Source organism: Rattus norvegicus, chromosome 12, assembly GCF_036323735.1.
Source record: "Rattus norvegicus strain BN/NHsdMcwi chromosome 12, GRCr8, whole genome shotgun sequence".
NCBI classification, from domain to species: Eukaryota; Metazoa; Chordata; class Mammalia; order Rodentia; family Muridae; genus Rattus; species Rattus norvegicus.
Window position 1 is genome coordinate 32,182,553 of NC_086030.1, and position 26,790 is coordinate 32,209,342.

The window sequence follows — 26,790 nt, forward strand, 5'->3', positions numbered from 1 at the left end:
CCTATAACTGTTTGAAATTTAAAAACCCCAACAACAACTGGACTTTCCCACAGCCCAGGGGGAGTCGAACTCCTTTGGCATCTCCCGAGTATCAGGGATGCCTTTGTTCCTCATGAGCCCCAGGGATACATCTGAGTCTGCTAGGACATGAGATCTCAGGGTGGGCTCATCACCAGAAAGATCAACGCTGTGGCCAGATGTTTGAAACTCTGAGTCAGCCTACCCTCAGTTCAAATGCTGGGAGCTCAAGTTCAGGGGACTTTTGGTTACTGTGCCCATGAACAAGGAGAAGAGAGCTGTCTCCAGGGCCCTCCCCGGCCTGGGTACTTCTTCCTTAGCTCTGACTGACCTTGAACTCCACTATGTAGTACGGAATGGCCTTGCAGTGGTCCTCCTGCCTCTGCCTCCTGGTTCTTGGATCACAAGCATGTGCTGCGGTGCCTAGCATGTTTCTATTTCTTTCTCCTAGCTGTGATAGGGTCTCCTGGAACCCAGAGTGCCCTGGACACTCTGTGCAGCTGAGCACGACCTGGAACTTGATCCTTCTGCTTCCAGTTCACAAATACCAAGACTACAAGCACGTGTCCCCACCTGGATCCACTTCTTACTTAAACCATAATCTTTCTTTTAAATTTTTATTTCTTTATTTATCACATATGGGTATTTTGCCTGCATGTATATCTACATACTACATGTATGCCTGGTATCTGAAGAAAGCAGAAGAGGGTATCAGATCCCTAGAACTAGAGTTACAGGTAGTTAAGGGCCACCATGTGGCGGCAGGGAATTGAACATGGGTTCTTTGCGAGAGCAGCCAGTGCATACTACAACATGCATTTTCAAGATTCTATTTCTATTTTTAAATATGTGTGTGTGTCTGTCTGTCTGTCTGTCTGTCTGTCTGTCTGTCTGTCTGTCTAAGAGTGCATACATGTAAGGCCAGAACAGAGTGTCAGATCCCCTGGAGTTAAAGTTACAACCAGTCGGAAGTCATCTGACATGGGTGCTGGGAATGGAACTAAGGTCCATATAAGAGCGGTTAGTAATCTTAATCACTAAATCATCTGCACAGCCTCTGAGCCACAACCTTTCATTTTCCAATGTGCTTGTAGTTAAGATGTAGTCACTACAGTATTTGAACTGCTTATCAAGGTCTTCTAAAACCTTATTCACATGAAGACATCTAGAGATGTCGGCACAGTTTAGTGTTGGATTTAAAAAGTAACGAAGGCTTACTTTTTCTATTTCTTCACTGAGAGGTCTTAAAGACTTTATCTTGGAGCTGGTGTGGTGGTGCAGGCCTTACTCCCAGCACAAAGGCAGTTGAATCTCTGTGAGTTTGAGGCCAGCCTGGTCTACATTGTGAATTCTAGGACAGTTCTACAGAGTGAGTTTCAGTATAGCCAGAGCTACAGAATAGAAAGACCTTGTCTCAAAAAGCAAAGATAAATTTTATTATTGGCCCGGAGAAAAGTCTCAGTGGTTAAGAGTATTTGTTGCTCTTCCAGAGAACTCAGGTTTGAGTCACAGCGCCCACATGGTGGCCCACAACCTTTAACTCTAGTTCCAGGGGAATCTGCCACTCTCTGCTGGCCTCCCTGGGCATCAGGCACACATGTGGTCCACAGACATACATGCAGGCAAAACATACATACACAAGGTAAAAATAATAATTTAAAGTTTATTGCTACTATTTTGAGACAGGGTGTCACTATGTAGCCCTGACGGGACTAGAACTCACGGTGTAGACCAAGCCTGCCTTGAACTCATAGACATCCACCTGCATTGCCTCCCAAGTGCTGGGGTTTTCAAGGTTGTATCATCACGCCCAACTCTGGCATTCATTTTTTTAAAAATTACTTATTTCCTTACTTCTGTGTAGATGGTGCTGGTGTGAATGCTCTGTGGGGGACTGCGCGTACCACAGTGCGTGCCTGTAAGTCAGAGGACACCTCAGGAGACACGTCATTCCTTCCCCTTTGTGTGGGTTCCAGGAATCAAACTCGGCTTGTCAGGTTTAGTGACAATGTCTTTACCCACCAGGCCATCTCACCAACTCTGGCATTGTCTTTGTTTTGTCTGGTGGGTTGTTTGTTTGTTTAAGATGGTGTCTGGCTCTGGAGTTCAGGCTGCCGTTGACCTTACTGTCTTCTTGCTTCTGTCCCCCCAGTGATGGGAAAACAGGCGTGTGCCACCCTGCCCAGCTACGGTAAGTTGAGGATGTTGTAATAAGTAAACATCCTCAAGTCAGTGTGTAATTTATCACTTTTTAAGTCCATGACTGAAGACATCTTTTCCTCAGGAGGACATGGGACATGCCTCTGGATGTCCTTGTTCACCTCTACCCACTTCCTTCTCTACCTGGAGACGACTTAAGTGTGCACTGTAGCACAGGGATGCCCGCAGTTCACTCTCAAATGGCCTTTCTTGGTTCCCTCAAGTTTCTCCTGCCTCTGGGATTGCTTTCTGGCCCCAAGTTCCACAGCTGTGAGTAACAGTCCATTCGGGAACCCAGCCAGGGCTCTGAGATGTCACGTGCACTTTGAGCCTGGCCCTGCACCCCCTCTATGCAAGAGTCAGAGTCTTGAGGTAGATCAGGAGTTCCTTGAAAAGACCTTTCCTTTTCCTCCAACTCCTGAGGATCCTAATTTCTCACTTGTGACAGGTGCTTAGCAAACAATTGTTGAATCCATGAAAAGAATGGGAGAGGGTTAAAAATAGACCGCTAAGACTCTGCCTTGAAAGCACGTTAAGACTCTCTAGGACCAGCAATCAGTATGGAGGGCTGGTAACCAGAGTGCTCAGTAGGGCAGAGCCTCACGCTGGTGGGAGACAGCATCACTGAGCTCTAGGGACGGCCTGCTTGTTCCCTGCAGGCTTGCTGTGGGTGACACAGCTCACACAAACACACAAATGACAGCATTTCCCCACAGACCCGAACTGAAATGCTGTGGAAACTAAGCTCGCTATGGACAGCAGCACCCAGCCTCATGCTGGACAGGGAGGCTGTGCAGACAGCAGGGACTGTCCACTTCTCCCAGCTGTCCACAGGTGACAGACAGGTGGTGACAGGGCACCCTGGGCCACTTTAGCACACCTGCGAGAACACTCTCTGTTCTCCAATTCAGACACAGGAATGGCATGCAAATGGACGGAAACATTGCAGCTGCAATTGTAGATTGGTTTCTGTTTTTGTTTTCAGGCAGGGTCTTACTCTGTAGGCCTGGCTCTCCTGACACGTACTATGTAGCCCACGGTGGCCTGGAACTCACAGAGATTCACCTACCTCTGCTTCTGAAGTGCTGGGATTAAAGGTGTGCACCACCACATCCGGTGCTTTATGCTATTTTTAAAGCACAAGGACTACAGGCTTTGAACTCTCACCAGCTGCTGACAGCCATGTGAGAACAGTTAACGTACCACAGATGTGAAAATAGTACAAATACCAACAACGGTGGCTGCATATTCTTAATGCAAAGTGGATGCTCAGGAGGCTGGGCCCTCTCCAGGCACCTCCTTATTTATGTGTGAAATATTTGTGGCTGTGTATGATCTGTTATCAAAGCACTTCCCCAGCTTTGGAAGGCCCTGGACTCTCAGATCACAACAGTCTGATACCAGAGGCACCTGTCATAATCTTTTCCTAGTTTCTGTCTTTGTTTGTCTCTACACTGAGAAGGGTCTGACCTGGACCTCTGTGTAGCCTAGGCGAGCCCTGGACCTGTGATCCTCTCATCTCAGTCGATGGCCGACAGATGGGCATAAACCACCACAGCTGGCTTCTATTTTCTCGTTTTCACTTGGGTCTCGCTTGTTGTCTCTTCAAAAGCTCACTGGCTGGAGAGCTAGCTTTTATGTAACCAGAGGAGGACAGAGAAGCAGTACAGTACCTGGGGTTTTTCTTTCAGAAAGTCAGGTAGCTGAAACTCTCCTTTATGGACCTGGAAATAACAGAGCAGGGTGAGTTTAGGAAACAGGCGACCCTGGTGCACACGTGACCTCTGCAGCCACTGGGCCACACCACTCTAGTAGTCTGGGACAGCAAGAGACGCAGGCCTTAGTGAGACCCCCACTCTCTTTGATCCCCCTGCAGTAACGGTTCAGTGCCCTAAGCTGCCTGGCTAAGAAAGGGCTGGTGTGTCTGGGGAGGGAATCCAAATTAAAATGTCAGTGCTGTGCCTAGTGACCGGGAGAAAGCAAACCGTAGGCAAGCTCCTTCAGGATTCACTTTGGTTAGGAGCAAGCTTCTCCTGGCCGCCTGTCAAGTCTCCTGTTACAACCGTGGAGTTGAGTCAACTTTACTTCCCTCAATTTACCCAAGATCCTATTTAAGATGTCCTGTTAGATGCTCCTTAAAGTGACATCTAGTTAAAGTGCACAGATCTTTTGTTTTGAGACGGGGTCATCCCAGACTGACCTCAAATGCCCTATATAGCCACCAATCACCTTGAGTTTGTAATCCTTCTGCCCCCACTGTCCTGGTGCCGGGATTACAGGCAGCCATCGCTATCCTCAGCTTACACCGTCCTAGGGATCAGATCCAGCACTTCTGGCACGCTGGGTAAGCACTCCACTAACTCAGCTATGTCCCGCCCAAGCTCATAAAATTTTATAATAAAAGACATACTTTCAATATTACAAAGGATGTTTCTAGTTTATGTAGTAACTAGGCAATGATTTTATTTTATTTTCTAGTTGTTTTTTTTTTAAATTTGTTTGTTTAGATTTTTCAAGACAGGGTTTCTCTGTGTAGCCTGTCTGCTCTGGACTTTGTAGACCAGACTGCCTTTGAACTCAGAGATCAGTCTACCTCTGCCTCCCAAGTACTGGGATTAAAGGTGTGGGCCACAAATCCCTGCAAATTTTTTTTAGATTTGTATTATTTTGTATGTGAATGTTTTGCCTGTACATGTGTCTGTGCACCACATTCATGCCTGGTAATGAGGAGGTGGTGAGCCTTCATATGGATGCTGGGAATTGAACCTGGGTCCTTTGCAACAACAAGGGCTCTTAACCACTGAGCCAACTATCCAGCCCTATTTTTTTTTTTAAACTACACTATTTTAACTTTTAAAACCCTACTGACTATCTAACAATAAATACAATAGAAGAGTATGGGAGATTCAAGACAGTAACGATGGCTCCTTAAATTAGTCCCAATTAAATTCCTTGTATCTTTTTTTGGAAAACAGCAAAAGTTTACTGTAAAAATTATATAGGACTGCATACGGCAAGGGCTGGAGAGATCACTCTGTTGTTCTCTATGAAGCGTGAGGATCTGAGTTCCATCTCCAGATCCTACATGAAAGAATGGGTGTAATGGAACAAACTTGTGACCCCAGGGCTAGGGAGAGGGAGGAAGCAGTACCCTGAGACCCCCTGGCGGGTCAGAGAGCTCCCATTCCCAGTGAGGGACCCTGTTAGAAAAGACAAAACGGACTCCTGAGGAACAACACTTGTGCGTGCAACCACGTGCATTCATACATACATACATACATACATACAGAGAGAGAGAGAGAGAGAGAGAGAGAGAGAGAGAGAGAGAGAGAGAGCGCAAAGTGGGAGGGCTTGTGCTACCAGATACCGGCACACTGTATTCAACATTGCATTCTAATACATTAGTGCGCTGTGCGTGGTGGTTTAGAGAAGAATGGCCTCCACAGGCTCTTGTGTCTGAATACTTGGTCCCCACTTGGTGGAACTGTTTGGGAGGGGCGGGGGATGGCCTTGGTGGAGGAGGTGTGCCACTCGGGGAAGGCTTTGAGGCTTCCAGAGGTTCACAGCATTCCCAGTGCTCACTCTCCCTCTCCCTCTCCCTCCCCCTCCCTCTCCCTTTACCCCCTCTCAGATATGCATTCCTGCTAGACTAATTAAGTAGCTATATAATTAGACAATATAGTTTGTCATAAGGGCATATGATGTAACAAACTATCACATCCGGATACAGCAGTCCTGTATGACAACATGACCAGAATGGATAAATAAGCCAGGCACAGGGGTGCACATCTATAATCTACCAAGGGAGAGGTAGAAGCAGAAGAAGCTCAAGTTTAAGGCCATTTCTGAGCTACATAGTGAGTTCAAGGCCAGCCTAGGCTACCTGATACCCTGTTTCATCAATCAAACAAACAAACAACCAGGGTGTGTTGGTGACCTTAGAGGCACTGCATACATGTTGTACATACACATACATGCAGTCAAAGTACGGAGACACATAAAATAGAATAAGTAACTCTTTAAACACGTTTTTAAAAGACTGCATCACATTCAGACTGTCGTTTAGGTCACAGTATCTACAGGAGCCTTTCCCACCACAGATACTGTCAGGCACCCGCTGAGAGTCCGTGACTCTCTAGCTATCACACTCCAGGGTCCAGGGTTTCTGATCTGGAGAAGTGAGTTACACAAAGGAGGTATTTGTGGCCACACATCCTGCTCCCTGCTTCCTTCCCTGCCTACTTCCTGGGACCTGGAGTGCCTGGCTACAGGCTTGTGCTGTGAAACCAGGCCCATCCTCAGAGAGCTCTAAGAAATCCAACTTCTGCCACTTTGGCCTGATTCTTATCTCCAGAGACCCTGCCATGCTGTCTGTCTCTGATGCCAGGGGTTGGACTCTCCTCAAAGTCCCAACCACGTTGCTGTCTGTCTGTCTGTCTGTCTTTGACACTGGTAACTATTCTAATAAACCCCTTGTCCCCCATCAGTTCCCTCTTGAACCCACATCTGGGAAGATCCCAGATGCCCCTGGGCCCCATCCCTGGATGCTAACATTATGTATGTTTGTGTTTTAAGCTGCCCCTATGCTTGAGGGTAATGTGTTCTGTTTTAGCAGATAAACAACTCTGGATGAAACTACTCTGTTGTAACACATGCCTAAAACGCAGACAGCGTCAGAAAGGAGAGGCAAGCAGGAACCAGGACTTTATTTAAGGAGAGCAGCTATTACAGAAGCCTAAATGAATTAGTAGATTTTGGACTTAGAAGAGTCTGCCTGTGAACATTTTAAAGGATTTGAGGGACAACACAGAGGCAGGAGAGTTACAGTAGCTACAAGTTTAACAACCTGGACATGCAGAGAGTAGAAATGTACCTAATGGGGCTGAAAGGTACAGCCAAGGAGATTTCAAGCCAAGTGTTAAAGGTTCCACTTGGTTTCTTCTTGAGACACACAGTAAACACTCAGGGGAAAAAAAGGAGCCAAGATGTGATGGTTTAAAAAATGCCCAGGTCTCCCTCTTCACTGCAGCAGTGTGGCAAAGTCATGCTCCCTCCAGAGTCCATCACTGCGGTATCTCCTATTGCCCGCCCTCGTCAGGACCTCCTTTTGCTAGGCAAAGAGACACGCTCACGTCGGAGCAATGGGAAGTGATGCCTTCACAGATCATCCTGTAGTCTACCACATGCAGACAATCTATGCCTAGGGCGTTACCCCTAGAACGTCTGCAGTTTGTAGATGGGGACCCAGGGTTACACACAGTGCTGTGGAAAACACCCGTTGTGTAGCCTGCACAGACCAGACCAGAACAAACAAACAAACCCAAAACAAAGCAGACCTCTCATATGGAGTCTGGAGAGATCGTTCAGAGCATAAAAGCATCTGCTGTTCTCCCAGAGGACCCTGTGGTATTCTCAGGACCAACATCAGGCGGTTTGCAACCATTTATAGCTGGAGCTCTGAGGATCCAATACCCTCTTCCAGACCCTGCAGGCACCTCTACTCTGACATGCGACATCTACATACACACCCCATTAGATTAAATGACTCTTTTTTTTCTTCTTCTTCTTTTTTTTTTCTTTTTTTCTTTTTTTCGGAGCTGGGGACCGAACCCAGGGCCTTGCGCTTGCTAGGCAAGCGCTCTACCACTGAGCTAAATCCCCAACCCCTAAATGACTCTTTAAAACAACAAACAAACAAAGCTCTCACATGTGTCTTTGAATCTTAACTCAGTCGGCTCTATGGGACGACTTTCTTCCAGATGTGTATACCCAGGATGCAGAGTACTGGAAACTTCCACATAAGAAAACATCTGAAGCCAAAGCCATGTGTCAAACACACATAGGAGAGAGGAAGCCATCAGGGAAAACTTAAGAACCAAGTCTGTGTTAGTTGTACACTGATAATAGTCTCACTATTTCTTCAAGTTTTCCCCGAGTCAAGGTGGGAAGATGAAAACTTTCAAACAATAAATACTTTAACCTTAACTAAGTTCACTGGGCTAGGCCATAAGCACCACAGCAGGGCTGGAGAGATGGCTCAGTGGTAAGCACATTTGTTCCTGCACAGGATCAGGTTTTTGTGGCTCACAACCACCCATAACTCCAGTTCCAGGGAAGCTGACCTCATCTCCTGACCTCTTCGGACACCAGGCACACATGTAGTGTAGTAAGCAGACAGAAATGTGAGCAAAACATCCACACATTTAAAAAAAAGAAAGAAAGAAAAAGAATCCCATCTGGGGGCTGGAGAGATGGCTCAGCAGTTAGGAGCACGAGCTGTTCTTCTGAGTTCAGTCTGGCACTGACGCTGGGCCGGTCAGACTCCAGTGGGTCCACACCCTCTTCTAGACACTGTGGGCACCCAGCCCCCACCCAAAAACACATGTCAACTCTTCTACGGAGGAAAATAAAACAGTAACTTAAAACAAGTGTGTGACCTGGTGCCTCCTCCTCGAGACGAGAGAGAGAGAGAGAGAGAGAGAGAGAGAGAGAGAGAGAGAGTGTAAGGGTGAGTGCAGTGTTCCAAAGAATTAACTATACTATGTAACAGAAAATAACTATTTTAGGCTTTGTGGGGCCAGACCCAGCTCTGCCCTTACAGAGCACAAGTAGTCGTACAGAACATTCAAATGAAACAAGCTCTGGTAACAGCTGGTCCACAGGAACAGATCTGCCTGTAAGCAATGGCCTGCAACTCTTTAACCAAAATCAAAACTGAAAAAACAAAAACAAAACCCTTACAATGAGAAAGCTTTCTGCAATGTCCAACAAGAAATCACTAAGTGCTGGTGCCCAGCTTATGTGCCTGGAGCTGTCCTAGACACCTCGGACTGGAGTGCTGCTTCTGTTCGCGGTTTTTTCAGCGCACACACACCGCGCTTTGCTTTACGTATCTCTGCGGTACCTTGGACAGAAGCCAGGACATGGCGTACACAGGCAGATGCTCCACCACTTTACAGCCCAGCCCCAAACTGCACGGGACATAGATGGGTCTCACAGTCTCCTCATATCCAAGGCCATACATTAAACTCTGCTATAGGTTAGAATGCCCTTTATTCTTCACCCCTCTTTCTCTATAAACTCACTACAACTCCTGTTTGTTTTTCTGTCCAATTATATGTAATTGTGCGCAGACTAGATCAGTTTTCATTTCAGTCCCTGGCAGAATCTCACCAACAGACCACGCTCCGTGACACAATTCATTGTTTTTATTACTTTTTCTCTTGAGGAATTGTAACTTGGTATTTTTCACATGCAGAGAAAACACAATTCCAGCCAGGAATGACAGTACAGGAAGGAAGCCAGCTTTGAAGTTTACAGTCCCCGTCCCTCTGGGCTTGTGTGACCCAGAGGAGACTCATTATCTCCAAACCAGAAACACCAACAGCTGGTGACACACCTGTTTACATGCTCTCATCTGACTCTAAGGTTCTGGCAGTTGTGCACATCAGATTGAGTTCTTAGAAAGTTCAAAGGTCTGGTCCTGTCTGAGGAAAATGATAATGCTCCTATATTATGAAGAAGAATGAATCAATCAGCACAGAAATATAAAAATCCACTTAAAAATGTCTTTAATAGGGGTTGGGGATTTAGCTCAGTGGTAGAGCGCTTGCCTAGCAAGTGCAAGGCCCTGGGTTCGGTCCTCAGCTCCGAAAAAAAGAAAAAAAATGTCTTTAATATGAATCGAAAAATTTCAGTGCTATAACTGCTGGACGAAGATGAGTCAAAATGTGCTTAAATCGGGACTGTAAGCTAGTATTAAATAGAAAACTTTTCCTATCAGTATGCAGTATCAACGTACAAAATTTAGCAGTAAGACCTTGAATTCCACCCAGGATGGTGGGATGGCTCTCAAACCCAGAACTCAGGAGGCAGAGAGAGGAGAATCTGTGAGTTCGGTGCAAACTTGGTCCACAGTTTGTTGCTTGTTTTCAGTTTATGTGTATGGGTGTTTTGCCTGCATGTATGTCTGTGCGGGACATTCATGCAGTACCCATGGAGTCTGGAAGAGAGTGCCAGACCCTCCCTGGAACTGGAGTTACAGGCGGTTATAAGTACCACATGGTTGCTGGGGATTGAACCTAGGTCCTCTGGAAGAGCAGCCTGTGCTCTTAGCTGTGAAACCATCGCTCCAGCCCCAGGATAAGGGTCTGAAGACTACAGCTCAGGACCGGTGTGCTGGACCTCGTTTTTCAAGGACGACAGCCACGTCACTGTAAGTGCGAGTGCTCTAAAGAGCCAGCGACTGTCAGTCAGAGACCAGTATCCTGGCCCAGCTCCCACTACTCTGTGAAGAGGTTGGGGATACGTATGTAAACATACATGTACACATAAAACCTAAGTCCATTTGCTGTTGCTTGTATGTTCTCGTTTAAGGCTGACCACTTGGGACTAAATAGCATAACCAGGGCCTGTCCCTGGAGAAAATTCCAATCCTAAGGGATCAGACTCCTGAACTCTGTACACATGTGATACTCGGACAGACATGCAAGCAAAACACTCATATACATACATTTTTAATCTAAAAATAAAAATTATAAGAGGCAGTGGGTTGGGCATGGTGTCACTCATTAGCCGTTCAAGTCCTCAAAGGGTTGCGACAGTAGGATGGTAAGTTTGAGGCGAGTCTAGGCTATAAAGTGAGTTCCTGCACAATTTAGCTGCATGGCCAAATCCTGTCTCGAAAAACTGAAAATAAATAAATGTAAAAGAACTAGAGGCTAAGGGAAATGATACGCTCTACTCTCAAAAGTTAGTAAAAGCACTAACTGTCCAGTTAGAAACCACTGCCACGTGTGCCGTTTCTAACACTTACTGCTGCGAGTGAGAGCGCTGCAGCCAGGACTACTACTGTTCATTGACTGCTCCTCCCTGGTCTTCCCTCCTCCTCCTTCTCCCTGATCTTCCCCCTCCTTCCTCCTCCTCCCTGATCCTCCCTGGTCCTCCGTCCTCCTTTTCTTTTTTGCCTTGAAACCAAGATCCTTGAAACAGTTAAAACACCACCACAATCTCTCCAGGTTCTGCTATCGTCCCACAGTGTTCCTTAGAGTCAGTGTGAGCTGGTCCTTGTCAGGGTCACAGCCAACCCAGAAAGCTTCCCATTACCCTGTTCTCTCCTTTGGAGGCACTATTATACACTGGATAATTCTCCATTTTGCCTCACCTATATGACTTTTTCTGTAATTATCACCTTTACCTCCAATATTTAAAGATGTAATTATTATTTTACTGTTTTCTGCATGATGGGTGCTTTGTATGTCATCCTGTGTAGCAGGTGTGTATGTGGTATCTATCAAGACCAGCAGAGGGTTTCGGATCCTGTAGCTCTAGGGTTACAGGTGCTTGTGAGCCACCATGTGGGTGTGGGGAATTGAACCCAGGCCCTCTGAAAGAGCAGCCTGTGCTCTTCCGAGCCATCTCTCCAGTCCCCTCATTTGTAGCCTTTAGCTGTGCATCCTGGAAGAGCACTTCCCATGTGCCTGTGTCCCTCACTTAAACATTTCTACGGTTTCTGGTCCATCCTTACCACAAGTCAGGGTTTTCAAAGGCTGGCTTCTCCCTTGAGTTGCCTGCCTTTTTTAGGCAGGGCAGCCCCTCTGATTTGGATAAGAGGTGCGGTAAAGACAAGTCAGTCTTGCTCTGTCTTTTAAAAGTGGTCTCTGTGTAAGGAGCTTCGTGGCTTGCTCATAAGCTTAGTGGAGGCATTTCTCACTCTTTAGCTTAGAGGTTTCTTTATTTTATAGTGTCTTTGTAGAAAGAGTGTGGTCAGAGATTAAAACGAAAGCAAACGACTACCAATTCTGAGTGCCTGGCACCCACTATGTAGTCTAGGCTGTCCCTGGACTCAGGGCCATCCTACCTCAGGCTTGGGATTGTGAACAAATGGGGTTTCTAACACTTTTAATCCCCCTAAAACACAGGGCAGGGGCTGAAGGGATGGCTCAGTGGTTAAGAACATCTTTGCTCTTTCTTCAGAAGACCGGGTTTGGTTCTCAGCAGCCACGCTGGCTCATAACTACCCTGCATTTCCAGGGGATCCACTTCCTCTGACTCATGTGGATACCAGGCGTGCATGCAGGATACACACATATATACATGCAGGCAGGCAAAACACCCATACACATAGAATTTAATAAATAAATCTAAAAACAAACAAATAAAAACCACATTGGAGCTGACGGGTGGCCGGGAGCATGCCTGTGATCCTGCACTTGGGAGGCAGAGGCAGGAGGATCAGAAGTTCAGAGTCATCCTAACTAACAATGAATCCCAGGCAGCCTGGGCTTCGTAAGACCCTGGTTTCAAAAACAATAACAGCAAAAGCAAAACAAAACGATTCCTAACAACCTCCCCGCTCAGTGAAAGCGCTCGGCAGTCCGTGCACTGGGTGGTCCCTGTGCTCAGCAGGCTGAGGTGGGAGGATAGAGTAAACCTGGGAGTTCCAGAGCAGAAGCATGCTGAGTCCAAACCCATTTTGCCCCTCACAGAGAGGCAGGAGGATCTCTGTGAATTAGGTCAGCCTTATCTATGTAACAAGTTCAAAGCCAGCCAGTGCTACACGGTGAGACTGTCTCAGACAACAATAACAAGAATGTGGAAGGCACAAAGAGTACAAATGCCTCTCTTGGTGGGCAGCTGGACCGCCGTGTGTGTGTGTGTGTGTGTGTGTGTGTGTGTGTGTGTGTGTGTGCGCGCGTGTGTGTGTACGCTCTGCAGAGGGAGGATGACTGGAGCAGGGCTGGGGAGGGGGGGCTGCTGCAGGCAGCTGACTTCCCAAAGTTCAGTCCAGCTAGCTCCCAGAGGCGTTACTGATACAAATCAAGGAAATCAGTCCTTTATCTAGCTAGCACATGTGGAGTGAGGATGTGGGAATTAGGCTGAAGTTCAGTATCTCCCTTAATTCACTTAACTCCAAGAGGAAAACCCAAATTAAAAGCTGGTGTTCAACCGCAGAGAAGCTCACTCTGAGACCTGAATGATCAGCCTAGCTAAATGAAGGAGGAGAAATGAGTTTATTTCACTTCCTATCCTAGTGTGTGTTTTCTATGCTTGTTTACATGAGTTCCTCCACTTTTGAAGACAACCTCACTGAACTCATAGCTTATCAGTTCAGCTAAACTAGGGATTACAGGCTTATGCCATTGTGCCCGGTCTTCACCAACCAAGTGACTGGTCCAGGCCCATAGCGCTACCTTCATACAAAAGGCCCAGCATAGCCACAAACATCTAAGACACGAGGACATGCAAATAAATATAACCCATGATTCTAAAGGCTCAACAGAGGCCCATGGATGAAGACAGTGAAGGTGGGGCTGTCTCTGAAGTTACTGACATGGGACAGAAAGACAGGAGGGAGGGAAAGGCCCCTCACTCAGAAGTCTGGCTGAAGCCTCTCACAAGCTGAAAAGCAAAAATTCCAAAACAGGTGGCCCAGGCCTTTAGTCCCAGCACTCAGGAGGCAGAGGTAAGCAGATCTGTTAGTTTGTGGCCAGCCTGATCTACAGAGTGAGTTCCAGGACAACCGGATCTACACGTGGAAACCCTGTCTCAAAAAACAAAAACAAAAACAAACAATCCAAAACAATGAACAACATCTGCCCTGAGGGATGCCATCCGGAGACAGCAGGCCTTTTATAGCGACATTTCAAGTAAGAGCGCCTGCCACAGCAGCGAGCGTGTGTAAGTCCTGAGCAAATCGGATCCTGAGGATAGCTTCACTCCTCTCCCACAATCTCCCAACAAGGCTGCTTAATTTATTGTAAAACCATCTCACTTCTCCAATCTGGGATTTTTTCCTTCTCAGCTGTAATCCTCTGCGGTGCACATCAGGAAACACCCTAGCATCTCATCTGAATCCCTTAGCACTCCCATGAAGAGACAAATTCAGAACCTTCCAGAACTGTATTCATAGCAACAAAACGACAACGAGCAGGTATCTCCCAGAAACCCACACGAGTGTGTCCTACACCCATCTTCCCATGAGCATCTTTATTTCCAAACCCGTGCTGATCTCAAATCAGTGCCAAATTCTTCTCATGATAAACTCCAAATCCACTTCATATTAGCACTAAGGGAGAGCAATACCCCAGGCTTCAGCCGCGCAGAGAACTTGGAAGACAAACCCTTCAGGCAACAGCACAGAGATGTTTCTGGCCAGTGTCACAGACACTGAAGAACAAAGAAAGACAGAAAGTTCAAGAAGAGAAATGGAAATCCAAGAGCTGGGAAATGCATTGTTTGAAACAACAACGTCACTGGGTGGCAAATTAGATTCCTAAGAGAAAAAGGATCCGTGAATTAAAGAATAAGTTCATTTCGTTTAAAACTAACAAAGAGCCAGATTGGGGCTGAGTAGAGAAAGCACTGTCATGCAAGAATGAAGGTCCACACAAATGCTGGCTCCCCTGCACTCCCCGGGAATGATGGTGAACATGGGGGCCTCCCCAGAGCAAGCTGGCGAAGTGTTATCTGTGAGATCTGGGTTCAGTAGAGAGACACTGCCTCAAAGACTAAAGTGCAGTGACTGAGGAAGACGTCTGGAGTCACCCTCTGGCCTACACCCCCACCCCAACACACACACACACACACACACACACACACACACACACACACACACACACACACACAGATACATACATAAAGCCAGGCATGGTAGTGCTTATGCACCTCTCCCAGTACAAAGTGAATACATGCAATTAAAAGGTTCTCAAAGAGAGACATGTTAGATTAAAAACCAAACTAAGAGAATTAGTAGCTAGCAAACCCTAATAAGGCAGGCATCTTGCTGAAAAGAAAAGATGCTGGAAAGAAATCTGTACCAAGAAAAACAGTACCCATGTGGCCTACAATGCATAAAATATTTAGTAGCTGTCTATTTACAGGAAAAAATGTGCAGCCCTTGTTCTGGAGCAACCATTACAGACAAAAAACAAAGGATAGCTAAAATGAGGAGATAATTGCCACAGTGGATAAAAGACTACAAAATAGTAACAATAGATTAATCCAAAAGAAATCAGGAAAATAAAGGAAAAAGACAGACCGTTCAAAATTAAGAAATCAGCCCTCAATGGCAGACTTCAGCCCAAGCAGATGAGTAATCACAATGGATGTAAGGAACTAAACATCTCATCTAGAGTGAAGGGACTGTCAAACCACGGCAACTATGTCGTCATCACTTCATCGCTTTAGACACCTGGACTAAACGATGAGGTAAACAAATGCGTGCATGCGTTCATCAACAAGGCGCATGCGCTCTGCTTATCGGACAAAGCGCATGCGCTCTGCTTATCAGACAAGGCCGACCCCTAGGAAAGAACGTCGGTGCTGGTGCTCTTCATAGGAAGAGACTTCTTCAACCGCTGTCTGCTTTTCCCTCAGCAATGCACACTCACAATGCACGAAGCAGGCCGATAACGACAGGAGAGAGGCCACTGCCATAGTATTCTTCCAATTTATAAATCAGCTAAGAACTATCGGACTGAGCAATATGGTAACAGTTACGGAACATCATAACCGCACAACAGTTTTTCATATGAACACGAGGCCACATGTTGGCCACAAAGCAATTTTAAACATATTTAAAGAATTGAAGCCATAGTGTGTGCGTTCTCCGACCACAGAATAACCACATCAAAAACCAGGATCCTAAGAAAACGAAATCCCCAAATACTTAAAAAAAGTAAATGCTGTTCTAAGAAATCTAGATTTATATCCCATACTAAAAATAGACCTACTTAAGAATATTTCTTTCAGGGCTGGGGATTTAGCTCAGTGGTAGAGCGCTTACCTAGGAAGCGCAAGGCCCTGGGTTCGGTCCCCAGCTCCGAAAAAAAGAACCAAAAAAAAAAAAAAAAAAAAAAAAAGAATATTTCTTTCAGATTTATTTCCTGTCTCTGCCTGTCTCTGTCTCTCTGTCTCTCGTGTGTGTGTGTGTGTGTGTGTGTAGTGGTTTCAGGTGCCTGCAGAGGCCAAGGTGGGTATCCGATCTCTTGGAGTTGGAGGTGGGTGTGATCTGCAGGTCCTCTGCAAGAGCAAGCACTCTAAGTACGAAGCCATCTGTGATGGTCTGTATATGTTTGCTCCAGGGGTTAGCACTATTAGAAGGTGCTGGAGTAGGTGTGGCCTTGTTGGAGTAGGTGTGTCACTGTAGGTATGGGCTTTAAGACCCTCATCCTAGCTGTCTGGAAGTCAGTATTCTGCTAGCAGCCTCCAGATGAAGATGTAGAACTCTCAGCTCCTCCTGCACCGTGCCTGACTGGATGCCGCCATGATCCCGCCTTGATGATACTGAACCTGTAGCCCAGTCTCAATTAAAGTTGTCCTTCTGAGAGGTGCTTTGATCACGGTGTCTGTTCACAGCAGGAAAACCCTAAGACACCATCTCTCCAGCCCTCACTCTACTCAAGAGTGTTTCCATGGGGTTTGCAATGCTAGGTGATGCGAGGATGAATAGCGAGAGAAACAAGAATGCTGGGCACAGAGATAGACACAAGCAGAGCAGCTTGGGCTGGGTACAGACACCCCAACATGGAATGGTACCTTCTAGGCTCTATCAAGTACTGGTTTCAATGGGAGTGGTTTCTTTTTCTTTCTTCCCTTCCTCCAGGCTCCCTTTCTTTCCTTTATAATTTATTGAAGTGTATGTATGGGCGTTCGTGTGTGTGCATGTGTATGTGTGCAGGCATGACGTGGTGTGCATACAGAGTCAGAGAACAGCTTTCAGTAGTTGCCTTTCTCCTTCCATGAGGGTCCCATGGGTAGAGCTCAGTCGCTGGCCAGTGCAGCGGGCGCTCTAACCAACTGAGCGTCTCTCTGGCCCTGGAGGCGGCTCCTTACTGCAGGGTCCAGACCCTTAACCCAACTCCCCTCACTGACTGCAAGTTCCCTCCTGTCTTCTTCCGTGAGCCCCGCACCCTGACCCCTGCTTTCCACTGACTACTTCTTTTCTCAGTAGGGTCTACTGAGGTTCCTGTGGGATACGCCATTCATATTTGGAACTGCTTTGCTCCCTCTTCCCTTTTTCTTCCTTGTTTAAGAAACAAGAACCTGGGGCTGGGGATTTAGCTCAGTGGTAGAGCGCTTACCTAGGAAGCGCAAGGCCCTGGGTTCGGTCCCCAGCTCCGAAAAAAAGAACCAAAAAAAAAAAAAAAAAAAAAGAAACAAGAACCTTTTATTTTTGTCTTGAGAACTTCATATGCGAGTACTGTGTTTATATCATGTCCGCCCATCCTCTCCCAACTCCCAACTCCTTCCACACCTTCCCTCACTTCCTCTCAGACTCATGACCGCTTCAGTTATTTCTGTTATAGAGCTTTTCTTCTTTTACTTTTTTTTTTTTTTTTGGTTCTTTTTTTCGGAGCTGGGGACCGAACCCAGGGCCTTGCGCTTCCTAGGTAAGCGCTCTACCACTGAGCTAAATCCCCAGCCCCTTTTACTTTATTTTTTAATGTGGATGGATGTTTTATCTGCATGTATGTATGTGCACCACGTGTGCCTGGGCCCAGGGAGGTCTGGGAGCTGCCATGAGGGTGCTTGCATAATATCAGGAAACGCTCTTTACCACCCAGTCATCCCTCGGGCCCCACATGTACCATTCCTTGAGTGCATGTGGGACCTTACTTTGTAGTTCAGGCTGGCCTGGACCTCCAGGGTACATGAGTGTGGCTTCCTGGTGGTCCTCATGCTCTGCTTCCCACACCTGGCTTGGAACTCCTGTCCAGCTCTCTGGTCAACTTTGCTGTCTTTTTTAGTAGTAGAAGGGATCGGATTCAGGGTCTCACACACTCTAGCAACCTGCTCTACCACTGAGCTACACCCAACATTCCAACCCTTCGAGTTGAGCAAGCAGGTCTTGAAACAGCATTGGGCTTGACCTGTGTACTCCGCCTGCTGTCTGCTCCCTGGCTTGCGGACTGCACACGTAGGCCATCACAGCTACATTCCCATTACCTGGTCTAGATTTCTTCCAGTCATGGAGCAATTCCAGCCAGCCCGTCTAGCAAGCGACAAGTGTGGACAGTAAGTCAGTCTGTATTCGGAATTTGAGGTTCTTTGGTGCCCAAGTAGCAGTTAGGAACAGTGAACTTCCAGCTCAGCAAAAGCCCACTCAGAAAAAGCCCACGGCACTACAGTTATCAGCAAATAGGTTGTAATGAAAGTCTTAGGAGTGGATGAGCTTCACGAGAACACTGTGAAACAGGAGACTTTAATCTGTGTCCACCGAAACTCAATGGACGGATATGCCTGTTTGAGGTAGAGAGGAATCTATATTTGATTATGTTCTCAAAGAAGTCACTAAGTTAGAAAGGTTAAGAAGTGAGGGAAGAGGGAGAAGGCTGAAACGTGACCTGGAAAGCATTATTTATTACAGTGTGCCACAATCTGGGGATTAGAGGCTTGTGGAAGAGGGCATGGATCGTGTTAGCATCTCATTTCCAGTTTACTGTGTGAGTCATGGCGACCGCAACACACATGACTTTCATTTAGGATTGGACAGCAGACCCCTAAGACTCAGTGCTGACTCACACAGCACTTCTTTTGGGCTCTGCACGCTCTGTGAAAACCAACAGTTTTAGGCCTAGAGACAGGGATGTCTACTTCCCAGCCTAATGGGGTGTTTCTCCTACCCCTTTCCTTCCTGCTTCCCACTGTAAGTAAAGACAGTTTCTCCAGCCGCCCTTTTCTTTCTCTGGAGCCACACAACTCTGACACTTAGAGAGCTTATGATCGTGATGCAAGCTCACGACTGCTGCATACTGTCAGCATCCAAGTCATCACAGGCAAAAGGAAAAAAAGAAAAAGAAAAGGTTTTGAAGATGCATGAGATTTGGTCTGAAATACAGCTAGCAACTGGTAAGACAAACAACAAAACTCAAACCCGAAAAACAAGGTCAGGGTTGGCAAGACGGCTCATTGGGTTCAGATGGCTGGGGTGCAGACCTGGCAAGCCGAGCTTGATTCCTAGAACCCACATAAAAGTGAAAGGAGAGGATGCTCTCCAAGAGTTGTCCTCTGACTTCCACATGTGTGTCACAGCATACAGGCTAAATGTAAAATAACTCCAGGCACATTAGCATTGCATGCGATTTTACAAAGGGCCCAAACACAGAACTCATCTTCTCTTTCTCATCTACCCACCCCAGTGTGCGTCATGCAGCCCTTTCAAAAGCCACAGTGAGTATCCTGGGTTCAAACCACAGCATTCCTCCCAACCTCCACTGAGGGAAGCCAAGAAAACTTGCACATGTGAGACTCTAGCCTACTGTCCTGGGAACCCCGGAATATCACTGGCACACGTCTCTTGGCTCATGGAAATACCTTCCCTTCTGTGCACAGGAGACAGCTGGTTGTCGGCCCGTTATACAAAGACCCTCAGGGATTGCTAAGGGAAGCTGAAGTAATGCTCACTGGATATTAAGCAAACGGCACTTTAGACCTTCAGTGAGGGCAGGAAAACTTCAGAAACTTAAGAGTGGTTCAAGGGGTTGGGGATTTAGCTCAGTGGTAGAGCGCTTGCCTAGCAAGCGCAAGGCCCTGGGTTCGGTCCCCAGCTCCGAAAAAAAAAAAAAAAAAAAAAAAGAGTGGTTCATAAAACACATACAAACAGCTAATAAACTGGAAATGTTCACTGTTCACTGACATTAGCCAGGGAAACATTAAAATTAGCAAAACTCATGCTGATTCTCAGATGGTCCTTTGTACACACGCATGGGCATCGGCATATGTCAAGTACCTTAAAAAGTCCAGACGAGGGCTGGAGAGATGGCTCAGTGGTTAAGAGCACTGTCTGCTCTTCCAGAGGTCCAGAGTTCAAATCCCAGAAACCACATGGTGGCTCACAACCATCTGTAATGAGATCTGATGCCCTCTTCTGGTGTGTCTGAAGACAGCTGCAGTGTGCTCACATACATTAAATGAATAGATAAATAAAATATATATTAAAAAAAAAGGGGAGGTGGGGATTTAGCTCAGTGGTAGAGCGCTTGCCTAGCAAGCGCAAGGCCCTGGGTTCAGTCCCCAGCTCCAAAAAAAACCCAAAAAACAAAAAACAAAAATTTTTAAAAAGTCCAGACGCTCTGCCCTAGTCTGATGTCACCTTTATTAGTCTGACCTTAAAGAAAGCCCTAAAATATGGAACCTGAGTTCAGTGCCCAGCCCCACTGCTATATAGTGAGTTAAAATTAAAGACCACCCTGAGCCAGGTGAGGTTGTCTGAATCTTCCCCCAACCCTGATCCCCAAAAGTTTCAATTTTACGTTTATCTTAACCGATAAAAATTTTAAACAGAAATGCAGAATGATGACTTGAAATCAGATTTAACCATCAAGGTATTTATTCGGATTAGTTCTTTAAGGTTTTAGCACAGTGCTTTATAAAGCTGCGTTCCTAGTCATTTATTTTGATGTACGTGTTCTGCCTAATGTATGTAAGTGCACCACATACATACAGTGCTTTTGGAGGCAAAAGGAGCATCGGAACTGGAGTTAGAGACAGTTGTGAGCTGTCATGTGGGTACTGGGAACTGAATGCAGGTCCTCGCCAAGAACATCCAGTTTTCTTAATGGCAGTCTCTCCATGCCAAACCATATTCACTTTTATTATGTATGTGTGCTTATCCATGTTGGGGTAAGTGCACGCACACATGTGTATGGAGGTGGACTTTGAGGACAGCTTCTCTGTGGGTTCTGGGGACTGAACCCAGGGCCTCGTTATCTGAGCAGGGAGCTGTCCTGACTGAGCCATCTCCCCAGCCCACATCTTTCAACTGAGGGCTAGGATATGTAATCCTTCTTCTCATGAACCTACCTACCAGCTAGCCCTCAGGAGGTCAAAAAACCACACCTCATCTAAACAAAGCCTTAAAAGCAAAGTGGTCCTTACACTTAAGGAGAGGAAAGAGAAACAGAAGCAAGGTCGCTAAGAATCCTGCTGTTTGTGTAAATGTTACAAAGCATGCTGCTGGCCCGCAGCTTCTGGGAAGAAGGGTTTTGCCCACGCTTCGACCACTGATGATACAGCATTCAGCAAGTTAGACAGCAGTCATTTAAGATACTTTTCTGGTCCCAAGAAGCAAGAAACAAAACAAGAAAAATCTAAAACCCCCAAACCATGTCTATTTTTCCAGTTACGTTGGTGGTCTCACTTACCCTCCTGGTGTTTTCAAGGATCTTGGGGTCAGGTTTTCCGTAGTTAGGGGGATTGGCGTATGGATCATATCCCAGTTTGGCAAGCATGGGCGCGATCACTGCCATGTCTTGTAAGACATCTGGGGGTATCTTCCCAACCCACTTCGATAGTGCCCCCACATTGACGGGCTTGATGACTTGGTCTGTTGATCTTTCCACTCTGAAAAGAACACCACAAACAATTACTTATTTAAATTCTAAACAAAACCAAAACATGTGGCATGCATAGAATCCCAGCTCTCCAAAAGCAGAGGCAGGAGGATTAGGAGTTCTGGGTTATTTTTGTCTACAAAAGCAAGTTAGAAGTCATCCTGTCTACATGAGACTCCCAACTTAAAAAAGAGAAAAAGGAAGGGGGTACCCAGCACTCCCTTCTCAGAGAAGGGGAGGGAGGAGTCGGGGGAGGGGTACTGGGGTGGGGTTAATATTAGGACGTAAAGTGAACTGTCTGAGCCTGAGCTGGTGAGATGATTTGGTGGGTAAAAGCATTTAAAGCCTAGCTTGACAACCCACAATGGAAGACAACACACACACACACACACACACACACACACACACACACGGTCTCTCTCACGAATTCATGCTTTAAATTTAAAAAAAAATCTGTCAATTACAAAAGGTTGGATGAATTAACATATCCTAATATAACATATCACAATCCTTTAGCAGAGATGGTATGGGAACTAGATGTGCCGACACAAATCTTTAATCCCAGCACTTGGGAGACAGAAGCAGGTGGATTTCTCTGAATTCAAAGCCAGCCTGGTTCACTTTGAACTCACCATATAGTTCAAAGCCCAGGGGCCCAGTCTCCAGAAACAGAACAGACAGCGTGGGTCAGTGAGACGGCTTACCTTTGTACTTGCACCGAGCCTATGAAGTGGAAGTTCCTTCCCCAGGACCAACACGGTGAAAGCTCACACTGGTTGTCCTCTGATGCATGCTCACCCACCCAAACTCGCATGCGTGCAAACACACACACACACACACACACACAGACACATACACACACATACACACACACACACACACACACACACACACACACACACACACACACACACACACACACACACCATAATCAGAAGTTAAAGGAATGGACAGCAGAAGGAAGTGTCTCCTTTGGTCTTAGAAAGCAGCCAACATGTTCCTCAAGCGTGCTCTCAGGTGGCACTCTGGTACCCTCCATCTCCCTGGAGCCTTATCATGCAGTGCTCAACACACTGGGGTGCTTTAAAACCCACAGCCCAACGTGGCAAAGCACGGGATCTGTGAGTCAGCGAGCAGCCCATGGCTCATGACAGTCCAGCCTCTGCTCCCTTCTCAGCACCACTATGATGGCTGCTCGAGAAGTCCCTTGAGATGAGCAGAAGCAGGTGGATCTCCATGAGTTTGAGGCTGGCTAGGTCTAGTTCCAGGTCAGCCAAGGCTACACAGGGCTTTTTTCTTTAAGTTACTAATGGATTCATTTATGTTGAGAGTTGCTAAAATAAAAGTTACTTGGTCATGATAGCTCAATAGTCTTTGATATGCAGTAGAATTCTTTTTATTGCTATTGTTTAAGATCTGAGAGATATTGAAAAAATTACCTGAAGCTTCCTTCTGGTAATTCTCTGACAATTGTGATTAAATCAAGGGTTCATAAAGTGACAAGTTTTTAAAGACTACATTTTTAAATTATTATTTTTGTATTATGTGCATGGGTGTTTTCTTGCATGTATGTCTACATATTACATGTAGACTGTGCTGTGCACAAGGAGTCAGAAGAGAGCACTGGAGCCTCTGAAACTGGAGTGTCAAGTGATCGTTACCTGTCCTTTCGGTACCAGGAATTGAATCCAGGTCCTCTGAAAAAGCAGCAAGTAAGTATTCTTAACTCCTGAGCCATTTCTCCACCCTTATTTCTCTCTCTCTCTCTCTCTCTCTCTCTCTCTCTCTCTCTCTCTGTGTGTGTGTGTGTGTGTGTGTGTTTGAATTTAAGTAAGTGTTAAAATGGTAACAACAGCTGATTCACACCTGAGAAGCTGGGAGCCAGGTAGTTTATTTGGTCCTTGAGGAGGAATGTCTCAGTGGCTGTCTCTCACTGGAGGATAACAACAATACTCATTCTACAAGGAGAGCACCTCAGTAGTCCCAGCCTCGTGCCAGAAGCCTGGAGGCTTCCGGGAGGGCTTCTGGTCTACCCCACAATGAATGCTTGGATCCCTGGTTCTGCTATCATCTAAGGAATCAGCAACAACAGAGCAAATCCACCCAGCAGCAAAAGAAACCACCCAGGCCATGCAAGCAGAAGGCTCCCTCCTCACATACTTTCTGTATCTGGGCTCCTACTGGAAGGTGCCACCTACAGTGGGGATGGGTCTTCCCACATCAATCGTAGCAAAAAGGACAGTTCTTCAGGGGAGTCTAACTTGTGGCAAGCTGACATTAAAACCACACAGCATTGATCTTGGAGTTATGGGTGGTTGTGGGCTGCTAGACATGGGTGCTAGGAGTCAAACTAGGGTCCTCTGCAAAAGCAGGAGTCCCCTTAACCGCCCTTTCCCTGGTTTTTGTTTGCTTCTGAGACAGGGTCTCGAGTAGCCCAGTTGGGTTTCTGTGCTGCGTAGTTTTATGCCAGCTTGATGTAAACTAAAGTCATTTGCAGCAGGGAACCTCAATTAAGAAAATGCCTCAGCCAAAGGACACTGTGGTTAGGACAAAACAGCAACCAACAGATTGGGAAAAGATCTTTACCAATCATACAACAGATAGAGGGCTTATATCCAAAATATACAAAGAACTCAAGAAGTTAGACCGCAGGGAGACAAATAACCCTATTAAAAAATGGGGTTCAGAGCTGAGGAATGCTGAATGGCTAAGAAACACCTAAAGAAATGTTCAACATCTTTAGTCATAAGGGAAATGCAAATCAAAACAACCCTGAGATTTCACCTCACACCAGTGAGAATGGCTAAGATCAAAAACTCAGGTGACAGCAGATGCTGGCGAGGATGCGGAGAAAGAGGAACACTCCTCCATTGTTGGTGGGATTGCAGACTGGTAAAACCATTCTGGAAATCAGTCTGGAGGTTCCTCAGAAAATTGGACACTGAACTGCCTGAGGATCCAGCTATACCTCTCTTGGGCATATACCCAAAAGATGCCCCAACATATAAAAAAGACACGTGCTCCACTATGTTCATAGCAGCCTTATTTATAATAGCCAGAAGCTGGAAAGAACCCAGATGCCCTTCAACAGAGGAATGGATACAGAAAATGTGGTACATCTACACAATGGAATATTACTCAGCTATCAAAAACAATGACTTTATGAAATTCATAGGCAAATGGAGGGAACTGGAAAATATCATCCTGAGTGAGGTAACCCAATCACAAAAACACACATGGTATGCACCCATTGATAAGTGGCTATTAGCCCAAATGCTTGAATTACCCTAGATGCCTAGAACAAATGAAACTCAAGACAGATGATCAAAATGTGAATGCTTCACTCCTTCTTTAAAAGGGGAACAAGAATACCCTTGGCAGGGAATAGAGAGGCAAAGATTAAAACAGACACAGAAGGAACACCCATTCAGAGCCTGCCCCACATGTGGCCCATACATATACAGCCACCCAATTAGACAAGATGGATGAAGCAAAGAAGTGCAGACCGACAGGAGCCGGATGTAGATCTCTCCTGAGAGACACAGCCAGAATACAGCAAATACAGAGGCGAATGCCAGCAGCAAACCACTGAACTGAGAACGGGACCCCCGTTGAAGGAATCAGAGAAAGGACTGGAAGAGCTTGAAGGGGCTCAAGACCCCATATGAACAACAATGCCAAGCAACCAGAGCTTCCAGGGACTAAGCCACTACCTAAAGACTATACATGGACTGACCCTGGACTCTGACCTCATAGGTAGCAATGAATATCCTAGTAAGAGCACCAGTGGAAGGGGAAGCCCTGGGTCCTGCTAAGACTGAACCCCCAGTGAACGTGATTGTAGGGGGGAGGGCGGCAATGGGGGAGGATGGGGAGGGGAACACCCATAAAGAAGGGGAAGCGGAGGGGTTAGGGGGATGTTGGCCCGGAAACCGGGAAAGGGAATAACATTCGAAATGTAAATAAGAAATACTCAAGTTAATTTAAAAAAAAAAAAAAAGAAAAAGAAAATGCCTCAGCCGTGGCGCAGTTTCCTCCTATGAAGAACAGCGAACTAAAGTAAAAGCCAACCCTTTCCTCCCCGCCTTGCCTTTGGTCACGGTGTTACATCACAGCACAAGTAACCCTAACTAAGACAGTCTCAATTCTCCATGTAGCAGACGCTGGCCTTTAACTCCTGATCCACCTCCGAAGGCCTGGGATTACAAGTGTCAGCCACACTGTCCTCTCCTGTGACCTAAAATGATGTATGTAACATTAGACTATCTCTCTAATGGGTGGATGCAACCCACTTGTGATCTCCTTACATAGGACAACTGTTTGCCACATTTGATTTCTTTGATGCTAATCAACCTGTCTAAGCTCAATATCCATCTTGAAAAATAGGTGATTGTCTCTGGAATGAAATTAATAAAAAAATGCACTTTCATGATTGCTTTAAGTAGTTTTTATCTTATTGTCTCTCCTCGTCTACTGAATACAAGAAGCTAGGGAAATCTGTTTCGGTGTTTTGGAAACAGTGAGCATTTCTCCATTTAGAGAACAGTTAACCCAAGAACAAGGGGCATGAGGCCCCCCCTTTAGTCGATAATCTGCTCCCATGTATGTTGGCTCTGCCTCAGTCTTTCTTCTTCCACATTGGGGGAGAGCAGTTCTGGTGCAGTTTGTCTTATTTTCTCTGTGGAGCAACATCTCGCTGTGTGGCCAGCCAGGGCTGCATTCTTTATGAACAACAGATCTGATTTCATTTTTTTAATGGCCTAATGTGGTTGTAAAAACACTGCATTCCGGTTCTCAAATGTTCCCTCACTGACACATGCTGCTTTGGCCCTCCAGCATGAGGTAACAACCAGTGTGATTAGACGCTGCTTACAATTAAGCCTTTTCTGGACTTCAAGAGTAACACATGGGGCCAAGGACTTAAATGCTAACTAAAATTCAATATGCTAACTGGCTTAGTTTTCTTTCTGTTGCTGTGATAAAATACCGTGACCAAAAGTAACTTGTGGGGGAAAGAATGTAATGGGCTTACATATCCCAATCAGAGTCCCTCTGTGGGAAGTCAGGGCAGGAACTAAATAAAACAGGGTAGGAACCTAGAGGAGGCATGAACTGAAGCAGAGACTACGGAAGGCCGCTGCTTCCAGAATGCTCTCTCCATGGCTTGCTCTGCTTGGTTTCTTAGACAACGAGGACCATCTGCACAGGGGATGTTTCCTCTGCATTTTTAAAGACGTAC

The 26,790-nt window shown here is 46.2% G+C and overlaps 1 protein-coding gene across 3 annotated transcripts in view; it reads right to left on the reverse strand.

The window, feature by feature from the left end:
- Tpst1 (tyrosylprotein sulfotransferase 1) overlaps positions 1–26,790 on the reverse strand; it is a 66,791-nt gene that overhangs the window by 1,865 nt on the left and 38,136 nt on the right. For 2 of the 3 annotated variants that reach the window (XM_063271164.1, NM_001011903.2), the window contains 2 exons: positions 21,363–21,561; positions 3,891–3,941 (listed from right to left, as the gene is read on the reverse strand). In XM_063271164.1, the coding sequence (XP_063127234.1) occupies positions 3,891–3,941; positions 21,363–21,561 (250 nt within the window). The remainder of the gene's footprint in view (positions 1–3,890; positions 3,942–21,362; positions 21,562–26,790) is intronic. The other variant, XM_006249234.4, reaches the window with a different exon arrangement.